At 39.6% G+C, this 15,786-nt stretch overlaps 1 protein-coding gene across 1 annotated transcript in view; it reads left to right on the top strand.

The window, feature by feature from the left end:
- Positions 1–15,786, top strand: part of L3MBTL4 (L3MBTL4, histone methyl-lysine binding protein) — a 258,068-nt gene that overhangs the window by 25,876 nt on the left and 216,406 nt on the right. Inside the window, exon 3 of the mRNA XM_023754274.1 lies at positions 10,376–10,467. Within this exon, the coding sequence (XP_023610042.1) occupies positions 10,376–10,467 (92 nt within the window). The remainder of the gene's footprint in view (positions 1–10,375; positions 10,468–15,786) is intronic.

The raw sequence follows: 15,786 nt of genomic DNA, 5'->3' as shown, positions 1-15,786 counted from the left end.
ATACATAGATGAAAAAGGTCAAGGTAAATACGTAGTTAATCACTTCCAAAGAGAATATTGCCATCTTATATAGAAGTATGTTAATTTGATTATTTGCAGGGTGGTATTCATAGGAGAGTATTTTAATATCAATCCATAATTACATGGGTCTTCTTTAAGGAATCTCAGTGACAAAAATGATCTTCATAGACCTTTCTGCCCCACATCAAGGGGAATTCAGATAACTGTAAAATCTGAATATAAATGTGCTCTTTCCTGTGACCTTCACCATCAACTGATTATTTTAATATTCAGATTTTTTGAGAGTCCTTAGTTCTTTACTCTCTTCTAGTGACAGTACTAGGCCCACTCAGGAATCCTGATCCTCATTCAGCCCTGTTGTTAAAGTGAACCCTTTATTTTGGCAATTTCTTCTTGGCTTCATTCTTCTGTTCTACAGTCACCCATCTGAACTGCCCTCTCAATTGAGGTGTTGACTATTTCTTCCTCTTTTCCAACTTCTTCTCCTTCTCCATCTACTCTTCCTTCACTTCTTCTCCCTCCTCTCCTATCCCTTCTCCTCCACCTCCTCCTCCTTCATTTGCTCTTTCCTTGTATTCTGATAGATCATTCTGTCCTGGTTTGTATATCTCAATGCTTACTCTTTTATCAGTTATTTATTCTCTACCTTCCATTTAAGTGTAGAGATTCCCCTGTGTTTCAACTTGCTTCTCTTTTTTAACACTTTTTCTCTTGGTGACTTCTGTTATTGTCTTTTTGTTGTTGTTGCTAATCCTCACCTGAGGATATTTTTCCATTGATTTTTAGAGAGAGTGGAAGGGAGTGGGAGAGACAGAGAGAGAAACATGGATGTGAGAGAGACACATCAATTGGTTGCCTCCTGCACATGCCCCAACTGGGACAGTATGTGCCTTTGACCAGAATCGAACCTCTGACCCTTTAGTCTGCAGGCCAATGTTCTATCCACTGAGCCAAACCATCTAGCACGTGTTATTGTCTTGATGCTACCCCAGTTCTTTCTACCTAGCTGCAGATTCATATCTCAGCTCCACACTGGAAGTTTACTTCACCTGGATTTCCTTCATTATATCAATTCGCTACCTTCACATTCTTCTCGTTCTCTTTGTTCTTGCTCTCTTCTAATGTTGTCACCATTTACCCATCTCCTAAGCCAGGAATCTTCCAAATGCATGTTCCATATGCATCTTAACCTTAATTACTAATTGAGAAAGGAAAATTAACTAGTGATGTAGGAGTTTTTTTTAAAAAAGTAGCAGTGAGAGGGAGCAAAGGAAGGAAACTGGAAGACATCTGTAATACTCTCAACAATAAAATAAATTAAGATAAAAATAGATATTATTAGTGTAAGGAGTTTGTTATTGGCATTTTAAGTGAATAAATAAATAAATTTTTGGGAACTAAGTAGAAGTGAGAGAGAGTAATACATGTAACACATTTGAAACTCTGGAGGAACTAGATAATTTCCTAGCAAACTAATGATTATCAAGATACACTGATAAAAAAGTTGAACATTTGAATAGGTCGTACAGTAGAAGAAACTGGAACATCTGAGCATAGTGCCAGACATAGATGTATGCTGAATAAACTGTTGATTAACAAAATTTTGAAATCCTCTTCTTGATCACACCCACTTGATCACATCAGTTGTTTTCACTTCTTCAAATATGTGGAAGTTTTTAAATGTATAGGATTCTGTATTTTAGATTTTCTGTTGCTTCTTGTTCCCTGTCAGTTGTTTTCAGATGTCATATGCCTCCCAGGCCAGTTGGGGCCCCTTAAACATTTTATCTTCTGTTCTCCTGGCTTAGAGTCTCTCATCCACTTGGCCATCTCCTCATCAGTTCCCAGCTGTCCACAAACTTCACCATCTGCTTCCATTCGCAGACTGCCAAGAGCTGATGGAGAAAGTCCCTCAGTGCCAGTCGCCTCTCTGCAGAATCTCCAGTTAATTCAGTGGGGCTCTCAGGATTGCTTTGTATTTCTTTTTCAGTCCTCGTTGAATTTCCATAATTCTCCCTTTCCTAGGGCTCCCAACATAACCACTATAACCTTGACTCTTTGCAGATGCCCTCCTGCATCATGAAGGAGATGAAGGCTACTCAGTGTAATGTTTTCTGTCTTCTTCCCTAGCACCCAAAAAGTCCCCTGTTTTTAATCTTGTTCATCTCTTCCCTTTTCATCTCAGAGTCCTTCTTCTACCTATGTTCTTAAAACATTCTCTCTGTTCTGCTTCTCTCCCCCATTCTCTAAGAGCCTCATTCCTCTCTGTAGGTTTATCTCCCTTAGCTGTTGAACCAAAATGCCCTCTTCTTCCTATATTCCTTTAAAAAGGTAAAAAAGAAAATTATTTTCCTTTGACTCTGTTTTCCCTCCTCAAGCTTTCAGGTTACCTGTCTCTTGCTCTTCAGTTGTAAACATTCTGATATAAATAATGTCTCAAAGTGAAGTCCACACGTGCTGTTTTCTCGATTCTCCTTTTTTATAATTTGGCCTCCTGCAGTCTGACTTCTAATCTTATCTGTCCACCGAACCCTCTTTCTGAGGCTACAGTGACAGGAAGTTTTCTCTGTTCAGAAGTAATCCTTCTTCATTTGTTCCCAGACACATTGTTTGGGTTTATTAACTGGTGCATATTAGAACTCTTGCCTGCTTGTTTATTCACCTAGACATTGAATCCTGCCATATGTTATGATGGGGGTGACTTTGTCTGCACTGTGTGCCTATCCCCTAAGGTAAATGCCAGATGAGGACAAGAGTGAAATTCTCTGGTTATATCCCAACTCTCAGTACCTGGTTTGACTAGGGAGATGAGCAACGATGATTTTTAAGTTCAGTTGTACTGAAATGAGAAGCAGCCTGAATGTGCAAATGAAAAATGTTTTCGAAAAAGTCCTTGTTACAGTGATGTGGCAGAGTTATTAGAATGTGAGAGCATGGAAAGTGAGTTCTATTTAGGGAGCTGCTGCTGCAGGGGGTTATTACCCAGCAGTGATAAGTTGCTAAGATTAGGAGAATTGTATCATATCTAGTTGGGACAACAATAGAAGGCATTATTTATATCAGAATGTTGTAAAATTCGTTTGTTGCTACCCGCAATTGATTTTCTCACATATTCTAAGATGTTACCTGAAGGAGCCATATGCAGTGTAACTTTTGAAATGAAGTTGAAATATTGGTGTGAAGGGTTGTTTTCGCAGCTAATGGAATTGGAAAGGTATTGCTCTGAGGCATGAGTCTTAAGATTAGATGGCTCTCTCCTTAAGAATGATAATTTATTCATTCTTCACCCTCTGCCATTTTTAATTTTAGTTCAGGAAATTACTAATAAATATTGTGCAGTTTCCTAGAACTGGATGTTCTTTTTGCCAAAGTGAGGCATTTGTCACAGCAATTTTTAAATCTGTGTTCTCTGAGGGGGACAAATGGGAGACTGAGTGGGCAGAGTGGGAAGTGGCCAGAGTAGTTCCACATTGGGGCTGCTAATATCAGGGCTCCTCATAGGGTATCTTTGTAAGTAAAAATGAGGTCATGCACAGAGAAATTTAAGGTTTTAAAAAAATCATAGAATTGGATGACAATTAGATCTCCTTACATATTTAACAGCATGCTATGCTTTTATGTTTTATATTTTTTATAAGAAGGATTGAAAACAAAAATGCTAGTGCACACATATGGAAGAGTATTTATATCACAAATTGAAATACAAAGTAAAGTTTTTTAAATTAATTTAAGTAAACTCAATTATTCAGAACGCCAGATCTGAAATGATAAAGTGGGATACAGCTTGGTTTACATAATCTAAAAAATTTCTTCAGGATTAAGGGATATCTGGTCTGGGATGTGTCATACTGAAAGTGTGAACTCCTTTTACAAGGGGATGATGCTACCCAGTCCCATTAGATATTGTGAGTGCGCTGTAAAAGGAATATTTTCAAGAGCTAAATCTCTGTGTATCTCAGTGTTCTGCTGTCTATAAATGCATTGTCTGGCTCAGGGAAGTGCAGCTGTGCATTCATAAAATAATGCCATGTGCGCACACCTTTAAGAAAATCAGTCAATGCACAGCCTTCAACCCATCCAAGCATGGGACCTGCCTTTTCCTGATTGGTGTTTTTGCTTAGCTCCTTTGTTTTGCCACACTCATAGATTTGTTTTCCTCAGCAATGGGCCCTTCTCCTTTATTGCCTAGTCTCTCTTTTCACATTGCACAGCTTGGTCCATTATTACTTCTGTAGTTGATTCCCGCTGTGAAGGTCAGGTGGCAGCCCTGGCTGGGTCTACTGCAGTTCTTCTCATCTGCTCCCTCTGATTTTATTTTATTTTATTTATTTTAGAGAGAGGAAGGGAAAGGGAGAGAGAGACAGAAGCATCAATGAGAGAGAAAAACATCCATCGGCTGCCTCCTGCACACCCTTTAGTGGGGATCGAGCCCACAACCCCAGGCATGCGCGCTGACTGGGAATCAAACTGTGATCTTTCAGACACAAACTTTGCAAGTCAATCACTGTTATTCTCATGGTACTGGTTTTTTTTTGTTTTTTGTGTTAAAAGGAGAAAACCAGCCAATCATTGTGTGTACAGAGTAAAAATTGTAATTAATAGAGCCTGTTTAAAAACAACTGTTGCCTTTTTTCTAGTATAAAAGAGAATTTATGACAAAAACTTTAGCAGTGAGGAATGTGATATGTGTTTATATTTCTGAATATGGAACAAATTGATTCATTGGGATATATTTTAATGTAAACTAAATCAGGTATGTAAAGCTGTTTTAAAATGGGAGACTATATAAGTAATTCTTTAAAACTTTAGTTGGTTTGAGTATCGTCATTTCCTCCAAGGTGAGCCTGCTTGTGAACTATTAGGCACTTGTTTGCATTCTGTTCTTCACTCATTTCTTGCAGTGTGCTATGGCCTTAATGCTGTTTCTGTACTGATGAAAATCAGTGTGTGGGCCAATCTTTTTATAAAAATATGCATATATATTAAAAAATTAACAAACTGTGACCTTTTGGTTCATGAGATGACATTCAACCAACTGAGCCACACCAGCCAGGCAACTCCCTTTGTTCATAGTTTCTGTAGGCCTATACTTGGGCCTGTAGACAAGAAAAATAATTATGGTCAATGGAGAACATTGGTTCATGGCCATGTTTTTTGTTTGTTTGTTTGTTTTTAAAGGCATGCTGCAGAAATGTGACATGTCCATGGTGCCATGAACTCCTGATAGTAGTAACAGATAACAAGAAGCTAAGACCTTAGAAGCAATTCCTTATCATCTCATAATGTTGCTTTGGTCAATGAGCTTGGCTCCTACCATCTTGCTTTCTTGACATTTTACTTTGGCTGTCTTCAGCACATTTTCTTCTGTGTTCTTTGCTTTCAATTTCTAGCCTTTGCTCTTGCTAGTCTGATGAATAGGCTAACAAATCTCAAGGTGTGTGTTTGAGAACAAAGCAAAATTCAGTGAGTGGTAAAATACAAATGTGTCAGCTTGTCATTTCACCAGGCACAAATTGCTACTTTTTGTGAAGGAAGTTACAGTATTTGCTGATCTGCAAATTTGGCTGAGGCTAAGTAAACCAAACACCTCAGGCCTGCAGACCAGTGGAGGGATTCTTTCTTGCTTTTAGAAGAAAGGAAGCACACACACACACACACACACACATGCACTACCTCATACTGCTCAGAGAAAAAAAGACATGGTCCTGCCTATTTCCACAAGGGGAAGGTGTTGTATCTCTCTCTATTTTGTAAAAGCCAAATCCACCCATTTTTTTGTAGGGGAATGGCTCTAGCATGGTTTCTGTAACATTGCACATATCTAATTAGGTCAGGTAGACAAAGCCTCCCTGCAGGTGATCTAAGTCTTAACAGAATGCCCTGTGATCCTCCTGGAACATGACAACTTGGAGGCTCCTGAGGAGCTGCTACAGGTCATTTTTCATTTGCCTACAGGCCTCCCCCAGGAGTTTATCCTGAGACAGTTTCTCATTGCCTCCTGGCAATGAGATTGAGGCATTTCACTTCACCCTGTCTCTCCATCCCCTTTGAGTGCTACTGTAGGCTATAAAACAACATTGCTACAGCTGGAAATTGGCTCCTCAGGAACAGGGTAGCTGAGCTGACATCCACATTGCAGTAGCTGGTCCCTTTTGTTTCAGTGTCACCTTGTGCAATGGACACAGGGAGCTGGCCCCTTTAACTGCTGTTGTCTTTTGCTGTCTATGTAAGTAATAAACTGAATATTAAAAGGGCTATGCTCATTTTTTCTTTTATTTACAAATCTTTATTGTTGAAAGTATTACATATGTTTGGCAGAAGAGTAATAATTGTAACATTTTACTATGGCCAAAGAAATTTGGGATTTATAAAACAGTATGTATATCCAATCTATGATAATAAAAGCATAATATGCTAATTAGACCAGACAGCCGAATGACCTCCGGACGTCATTCCAGACGTCCTTCCGGATGAAGCTGTGACAGTGGGGGCTGAGGCAGAGGTGGTTAGGGGCGATGAGGCAAGCAGGTGAGTGGTTAAGGGTGATCAGGGAGGCAGGCAGAGTGGTTAGGGCCAATCAGGCAGGCAGGCAGAGTGGTTAGGGGCGATCAGGCAAGCAGACAAAGTGGTTAGGGGCGATCAGGCAGGCAGACAAAGTGGTTAGGGGCAATCAGGCAGGCAGGCAAGTAAGCAGTTAGGAGCCAGTGGTCCCAGATTGTGAGAGGGTACAGGCCAGGCTGAGGGACCCCCCCCCACATGAATTTCATGCACCAGGTCTCTAGTCCTATATAATAAAAGTGTAATATGCAAATTGACCATGCACACTGACCACCAGGGGGCAGACGCTGAACATAGGAGCTTCCCCCTGGTGATCAGTATGCTCCCACAGGGAGTGCCGTTCAGCCAGAAGCCAGGCTCATGGCTGGCGAGCGCAGCAGTGGTAGTGGGAGCCTCTCCTGCCTCCCTTGCAGGCATGTGGTAAGGAGTGAGGGGTCCTGGACTATGAGAGCCTGGACTGCAAGAGGGATGTCTGAGTGCCGGCTTAGGCCCCCAGGGGGGATCGGGCCTATGCAGGCAGGTGGACATCCCCTGAGGGGTCCCGGACTTCGAGAGGGCACAGTCCGGGCTGAGGGATCCCCCAATGCCCCCAGTGCATGAATCTCATGCACCGGGCCTCTAGTATTATATAAAATGAAGGTCATATTTTTAGTATGTCTGAGAATACTGCATAAAAAATAAAGTAAGTTTGCTACCTGAAGCAGTGCTGTTGCATAATTGGTTTCTTCCCTCCAGAAAATTGAGAAATGAGTTGCTCAAAATAAATATCTTTGAATTCATTTTATTTATTTATTTATTTATTTATTTATAATTAATTATTTAGTTAGTTAGTTGACACTATTATAGATGTCCCCCATGAAAGCCTAAAGTACTATTCTGCCTGCCTTCCCTTTAATTAATTAAGCAAATATTTATGCCAAGCATGATTATAGCTCCAGAGACATAATGATGAAGAAGGCCAAAATCTCTTCTTTTTAGGATCTTACATTCTTTCAGCCAGTGCTAGTTTCAGGTAATGTAATCCCTGTGAAAAAAGAATGAAACAAGGTGAAAAGAGACAAAAGGGATGACAGAACACTTTAGAATCAGTGGCAAGTAAAGGGTTGTCTTCAGGCTCCAGGTGCAGGCGACTTGGTATTTGCAGGCACTATATTGCTGAGTAGTTCTCTTGCTTTACAAAAATAATTAATTCATTGAAAGCTTTTATTGTTTGATATTATGTTTTCTCTTCCTGATAAATTTTAAAAGGTTCATTGCAAACTTATGTGATAATAAAATAAAGTCTTAGATTTGATTTACTTCTGGTGAAATGATAATATATGACAATTGAAAATATGATTAAGTTGAGAAATTACCACAATCTTTTAAAGAACACAGCTGTGGTAGAAAATGAGATATCTATATTTGCTTTAGAGCCATCACTGCTATAATGTTTTTGCAAAGCATATAATTGTAATGTAGTAAAATGTTTATGTGAAAATAAGAATGTTGAACAATCTTACCAGATCATCTTCAGAATTTGTCAAATTGCTTTCTCGGTTTAGGAAAATAAAATATCTCATGTTGTGGTAGAAATAGCAGCAAATCCTTAAGTGGTATAATGGCCAACAGACTGAGCTCTGATGGAAATCACACGATAATATCTCACTGTTTTCAAACAAAACAAGAAAAATCATTGATGACAATTCTGTCAGCGTACTTGATAATTAAAATGCTTTTAAAATTCTCATGCTTTATTAAGTCCAATTGCTTTGCAATAATAAGTTAGTGTGTTGATTGGTATAGAGTAAATGTTATGTTACTGTGCATGCTCTGTTGTATCTATTTTAAATGTGTACGTTGAAGTTATTTTTTCTTTATTAACTGAACATAAAATATTCTCTTTTTTTGTCAGTGATATGTATGGATACCAAAGGAAAATTTATTTATTTATTTTTCGTCCATTAGACCAGGGACTGGGTTATATTTTTAATCCAGCAGGCAGCACACTTCTTGGCACATTAAGAGGAGCTCAGAAAATATTTTTTGCATAATTAAAATGTTACATGAAGTTTTTATGCACAACTTGGTAGATTTTTATGTTTGTTATTCCATCAAGTTGCTTTATTGTCTTGAGAGGTTTCAGATGTTTGACTTAGAGGTGTATCTTCCCACCTGTCACCACCAGTGCTCATGAAATTCGGACCCTTTACCTTCTGTACCTTCTTCTGGAGCATTTTTCAGAAAGATAAATGTTAAAAATGTTGATCAGTCTTCTCCAAGGATGCGTGTATGTGTATGTATGTGAGTGTGTGAGTACACAGTGTGAAGGGAAGGCTAATTAATAATACTTGTAGAGAATTTTAAAACTGTATAAGTAACACATAAGAAAAGAATATTTACATTAATCTCACCACCCATGTATAGCCATTGCCAATATTTTGCTGTTTTGTTCCAACTGCTTTCCTATGCATGTGCTTGTATGTGTGGACACACAAATATGCATAGTACCTTGCACAAAGAAGGTTCTTTATAAATATGTTGGATAAGTGAATGTTTTAATATATGTAATTTTTATTTTAAAATTTAAGATCATATTATATATACTATTATGTGTCCTTACTTTGATTTTTACTCATCACAAAAATTTCTCAAGATATTTTATTTGAAAATATGCATGTTTGTAACTTCATAATCATACATATATGTACCATAGTTTATTTAACCTTTCTCCCATATTAATTTTTTTGCATTTTTGCTATAATAATTTTATGTACATTTTACTATTAAGTTTTATCATGACTACTTTCTTAGCATGTAATAATCTTAGAGGAGGAGTTACTGGGGCATAGATTATAAACTTAAAACAATTAGTCCTTTTTGCCCAATTTTTATTATTTAAAGATAATATGTTATTGAATTACAAAGGATAGGTATTCATCTAGAAAATTTGGAAAGCGGGAAAATAAAGAAAATTAGAAAGACATTTTTTATAATCCTGGTACATAAAGATGACTTCATTTAAGATTTAGATTTATATAATTATACTCTTTCTATTTCCACTACATATTTTACACAAATGGGTCATTTTGTTTTCTAAAATTGCTCCCCGCCCCCACTTACATAGCCTTCCTCTGCCATTAACAGTGTGCTATAATGTAACTTTACAGCCAGTTCCTAAAATAACATGTCTATGCATGCATTTAATAACCCCCTCTTAGTGGGCCTTTAGTTTGTTTTTCATTATTATAAAGAGCTCTAGGGTAAAAACTTTTGTGTTTGTCCCTTGGACACATCCACTGTAATTGTATTAAGACAAATACCTAGAAGAATTGCTGGTTCCAAGTTATGAATAATTTGTAAGGCTTTTGACATATATTCCACATTGCCTTCTGACAGGTCCCACTAATTGGCATTCACACCAAAAAAGAGGTAAAAGTTAAAGGAGATGATAAAAGAAGTTCTCAAGTCATTCACCTTAAAATTAACCAAATCATCTTGTAGAGAACCTGTACCTGTTCACTCTTTCATGAAGAGTAAGAGGGTCCCTGTGTACAGTGTTCCCCACCAGTCTCCTTGGTGTAGGCTATATTCATAAGCCTGTTCTAAAACAGGAAAAGCTGAATATGGGATAGTTAGATGACTTTACTCAATGCTCACAGAAAATGAGAGAGAAGGTTCTTTTTGGTTGCTGGGTCTTGGGATTACCAATTTAATTAATTTGCCTGCTTCTTGGGTTTATCTTCAAATTTCATTATTTTTCTGTCACTAATTGTTTCAAGAAAAGTCATTGTTTTTTGGTTTTGTTTTTCCCCAGTCCCTTCAGCGGCTGCACAGGACACGTGGTCTTGGGGGCAGTACTTGAAAGAACAGAAGGCTGTAGCAGCACCCGTTGAACTGTTTTCCCAGGTGAACTACTGAAGGTCTTATATTTTTATAAGGAATCGACACTTAAGCGAATTAGTTAGAATTAAACTGTTTGCCTAGAGAGTACACCAACTTATCAGATTTGTAGCTGCTGGAAAGTGGCAAAACAAAGCTAATCATAGCCTTAGTGTTTCAGAGTGTGTGCGGTAGAGCTGGGCTCCTGGGTGCCATTACCTACCAGCTCCCAGTCCTTGGACAAGCCAGTCAGCTTCTCCGTGCTCAGTGTCCTCATCCATAAAGTAGGGAAAGTGCCATACCCACCTCCTTGGGTTGTTGAAGGATTAAATAAATTGTACATGTAAAGGACATGGGATGCAACATGCACAAGGTAAACCCTCAATAAGTGTTAGTCTTTCTTTTTATTAGTTGGTATTACTTGCACTTTCACCCAAGAATCAAGCTACAGGGATCTGTTTTGATATGTTGCTTTGAGGTGGTAGGGCAGGCAACATGTTAGAGGAGACAGTGAGACACCTACATCATGTCCTACCTGACTGTGAAGATGCCCAGAACTTGACGAAGTGACTCCTGGCCCAGGGGGCGTGCAGCTTCCGGGGATCATCTTTACCTAGATACCCAACCTTCTGTTGCCCTATTCTTCACAGTTTGTGTTTTCAGTATTTCAGGGACAATTTAATTTATAGTATGTAAGTCTGTTACCTGATGAACAATACTAGCAATGTCTAGAATAAGCTTTATTCTCTCACCACACAGCTTTCTAGTGCACTTGCAGCTCTCTCCTTTCCTCCTCTCTACTCCCAGTCCCTCTGCTTACCATCTTCACTGAGCTAATCCCTTCCTATCATTCAAGATTCATCTGTCCTTCCTCTAAGAAGCTTTACTGAACAACTACCACCACCACCACCCCCAAGATGTCAGGGAAGCATTCTCTGGCCTCAGAATTCTATATACAATTCAATCATTGCCTGGATGATAATTTTCTAACTCTAGTCTCTCATTAGGATGGAGAGACTTTGTCTAATATATCTCTGAATTTCCAAAGTTTTGCACAATACCTAGTACATGGTAAAATATGTACTCAATACATATTTTAATGAATAATTTTTAAAATGGATAACACAGTCCACAACATAGTGACTTCTTCCACAAAGCCATGACATAGATATTTAATATATTATAATTAGTGACTTCTAAGACTCCTAAAAAAAGGCAAGGGAACTATAATTGATGGCAGACTGTTTTTCCCTTTCCCTTCCACCCAAACTCAGAGATTATTACATAATTTTGTTGAAAGTCTTTATTTAGGAATTTCCAATCCTATATAAAAATTTTGAATCCTTTAAAAAAAATGACTATTTATATTTAAAAATTATGTCAGATTTGCATCATTATATTATTGCACTTTAGCTAGCAATGAGAAGCTAATACTTTTTATTTGCTTTACTTTCCATGATACCTGTTGAGTTACATCTAGTACTTTTTATTCTGTGAAAGGCCTAATAATTGTAATCCTGGACATGTAATAGAATAGGGAGAAGAGGTGGCACAAACAGGGAAAACGAAACCAAGTGCAGGCACCTCACATTTAAAAAATGCTAACTATCCTCTCCATGTCACATACCTTTGTGGAACGTTGGAAAATACAGATGTGTGGGTATTGCTGAGACCTACCAGATTGGAACTTCAGGGGTAGAGCCTGGAAATCTGAAGCTTGAGAACCTCCTCAGGGCTTCTGTGTAGAGTAGAGGGCAGGGTAGAGGTCAACTGTGGTAGAAGGTTTTAAGAACTGTAATTCCTGCCTGAGTCAGGTCCCTGCTACCCCACCTTGTTGTCACTTGATGAGATTAGGGTCAGCAAGGCTGTGTTCCTTCTGCAGGCTGTAGGCAAGAATCTGTTTCCTTGCCTTTTCTCGCTTCTAGGGCCACCTGTGTTCTTTGGCCCACATCATTCCAACTTCAGTTTTTATCATCTCGTCTCCTTTTCTGATCCTTCTGCCTCCCATTTAGAGGAACCCTTGTGATGACATTGGGTACAGAAGTTAAGGTGGCCTCTCCATCTCGAGATTCTTTACTTAATCACATCTGCACAATTCTTTTTGCCATGAGAGAAAATATTCACAGGCTCAGGGATTAGGACATGGTCATTTTTGGGGGCCACTATTCTGCTGACCCACAAGTGTCATCCCCTTTCCATTGGCGGTGCTGGTCTGTCTCTGCCCTTGGCCTGAGTGACTGCTCATGGAACCTCTTCCTCCTGTGACTTCTGCAATCCCCACCCGACCTGGTCATTGATGTCCTTCACGCTGGGAAGGTAACAGTAGCTAAACAAATGCAGTGCCCTCAACAGCTCAACATATTGGTCCTTCCTTTCTCCAGCCAGAATGCACACCTGCTCCTTTCCACCCCCTTTGCTGCCTGAGAGTCCACTGTCCCCTCTACCAGACCCGCTTCTCCATCCTCTAAGCAGGGATGGGGAACTTTTTTTCTGCCAAGGGCCATTTGGGTATTTATAACATCATTTGCGGGCCATACAAAATTATCAGCTTAAAAATTAGCCTGCTATATTTGGTCAAACATTTAATTAGCTCACCCCTAATGCCTTGGCAGGGCCAGACCAAATGATTTCATTGGCCTTATATGGCTTGCAGGCCTAGCATTCTAGTAGCTTTCCTTTCATGGCCACACTCAGCACCCTCCCCACTGAGGTTTATGCCATCTCATCACAACTTTTTCCATTTTTGTTACTTACGTGTGTGTGTGTGTATGTGTATGTATGTGTGTGTGTATGTGTGTGTGTGTGTGTGTGTGTGGGCTCGCGCTCACACAACTACCGTCCTGTGCCTTCCCTCTTCCCTGCCACCTTCCTCATGCTCCCTATCCTGTTGTCTATCCTTGGACATTCCATTGGTCACATAGTGCCTTGAGTACCTGACTCCCTAGTGCCTTGAGTGCCTCCACCAGGGACCTGAACTTCCTTTCAATTCAGTCCATCTGCTCCATGGCCTCACTTGTATAAGTCAAAATTGAACCTCTTCTGTAATATTGAACTTTAGATTTCATCATCTAATCTTGTCAACTGTCATTCCATGGCACCAGTTTTTCTTTTAATTAACACTTGTAGTTGTTAAATTCTTCCTTTTTCTCCCTTCTCACTTCACATCTGCCCTAGCCAGTCTAAGCCCCCTGGTTCTCTCATTTCAGCCATTCTTTTGTCAGGATTTTCAACTCCCTTGTGCTCCTGTCATCTTTTCCTAATATATGCCTGCCTAAATGTTAGCTCTGGGTGAATCATGTTTGCTTTAAACTTCTGTACTGAGGCCACCAAACACTGCTGGAGAAGAACCTCAAAGCCTTACAAATTGGTAGCCCTGCAAATCCATAGTTTCTGCCAAGCTGGGCAGTTCCCGGTCATCCTTCTGGGTTGCCAGGCTGCGTGTTCCCTGTTTCCTAGGAGGGCAGTTCTCTAAGCCATTTCTTTCACTCCCAGCAGAAGAAAGTTATTCACTCCTGTCACTTCCTTAATGGATTAGGTGAGACCCTCTTCCTGCAAACCTCACTCACCACACTTACCCTCACCCGTCCCTGTTGTACTAGAAGTAGTGCCCTCCACCTGTCCTCATCTCTTTACCTGTGCTCTGGATTGTTCCCATTTCTTCTTGTCTAGAGATCTCAGTCATCAGTAATCTCATGTCCTGATTGTAAGTTAACTCTGCTTCTCTTCTGAGCCTTTCCATTTAGAACACAAACATGCTTAAGTCTATTCCATCTTTAAGAAGAAAAATACTGCCCCTTTATTCTGCATTTTCCTCTCTAACTCATCTCCTTACTCCAGTCCAGCTTCTTGAAATTTTAGGCTGCATTTTGTTTTTCTCTTTTCTTTATTTTTCTAACCTTTTCCTACTCCAACTGCTACAACCTGGCCTTTTCTCCCACCATTGCCTGAAACTGCGCCCATGGAAGTGACTCCATGATTTCAAAGCCTATTAGGCTGCATCTTACTCTCACTCCATTCCAGAACTCTGTCAAAATAAGCTTCTGATTTTGCTTCTACCTAGCCACTCCTTGCCATGCTCTTCTGAAAGTCCTTTACATTGGCTATGATTTAATCGTAGGGCCCTTTTCTGCATGGCTCTCTGGCTGTCTCCTCTACCTCCTTAACTTCCATTCCACCCAACACAATGTTCCTAACCTCCTGATCTTTCTCTTGGTCTTCCTCCTCACCTGGATGCCACATAGCTCTTAACACTCAGAGCATCCAAACCAGATTCATCTTCTCAGCCTCCTCGTCCTGGGCTCCTTGTCCCTGGGAATGGCCTTCTTTACTTGTCCCCTGTGGCCAGCTTGAGTCTTTTCTCTCTCTTTGCTCTATGTTTGACCATCTAGTCTGCTCCTTTTACCTCTTAATTCTTCAGTTTCTACTCTCTGTCCTTATCACTGTGGCCTTAATTTAGGAGTAAGTCCTGGCTTTATTTTTTCATATAAATTGTAGCAAGAGTTTCTTAAATGGTCTCTCTCTGTCCAGGCTGGCTCCACCTTTAACCTTGCCTGTACATTATTGTCATAATGATCTTTGTCAATTGCAGGTCTGTTTACCACTTTTGTATTTAACATTTTTTATTATTAATTTTTAGGCCATTCTGTGTGATTACCTGTAGGTGCATTTTGTTTCTTGGTAGAGTTATAATCTCCTTGAAGACTAACGGGGTTTCCTTTTTTGTTTTTAATTCCTTCCTGCTCTGTGGTTCTCTGGGAAGAGGTACATTTTTAGCACCTATTATTGGCTTGGTGCTTTTACATATGCTGCCTCACTAAATCCTTCCAGCTACCTTCCGCTCACTTTATAGAAGAAGGATTCTATGATGCACTTCTCTGACCCTTAGTTTATTTAACTGAAATTGGCAAACCTTCTCTCGGCCCTTCTTGGTGGTATTCATTCAGAATACTAGCCAGGCCCAGGTCTCACTAAACTTCACTGTTGTCAGGACTTGCCTTGGTTTGACCACAGTCAAGCTCCTGCCGTGACCTACCAACTGAAGGAATGTTGATCTTGATTTTGTGTTCTTCTGTACTTCAGGAGGAGTGCCCAGTTAGAAAGCCACCCATCATTGAGTTTCATCTGGTATCTTAAAGTGGCAGACATTGGCTTTACAAATCTTTCATTGTCTCATTGTAATGTTATTACTCCTGCTTTCAGAGTTTATAACTTACTTTCTTTAAGATGAAAACAAAAACATTTTCCCATTTTACTCTTTTCCTCTCCTAAAACAAAGCAAAATTGTTATACAGACTTCGTTGTTTCTACTTTTCCTCCCCTGCTACTTTCAGTGATATCTTAGTCTAG

The sequence above is a fragment of the Myotis lucifugus genome, unplaced genomic scaffold (genome assembly GCF_000147115.1).
Source record: "Myotis lucifugus unplaced genomic scaffold, Myoluc2.0 scaffold_58, whole genome shotgun sequence".
NCBI lineage: Eukaryota > Metazoa > Chordata > Mammalia > Chiroptera > Vespertilionidae > Myotis > Myotis lucifugus.
Note: the sequence above shows the minus strand (reverse complement) of the source record. Positions and strands in the feature narration are given on the sequence as shown.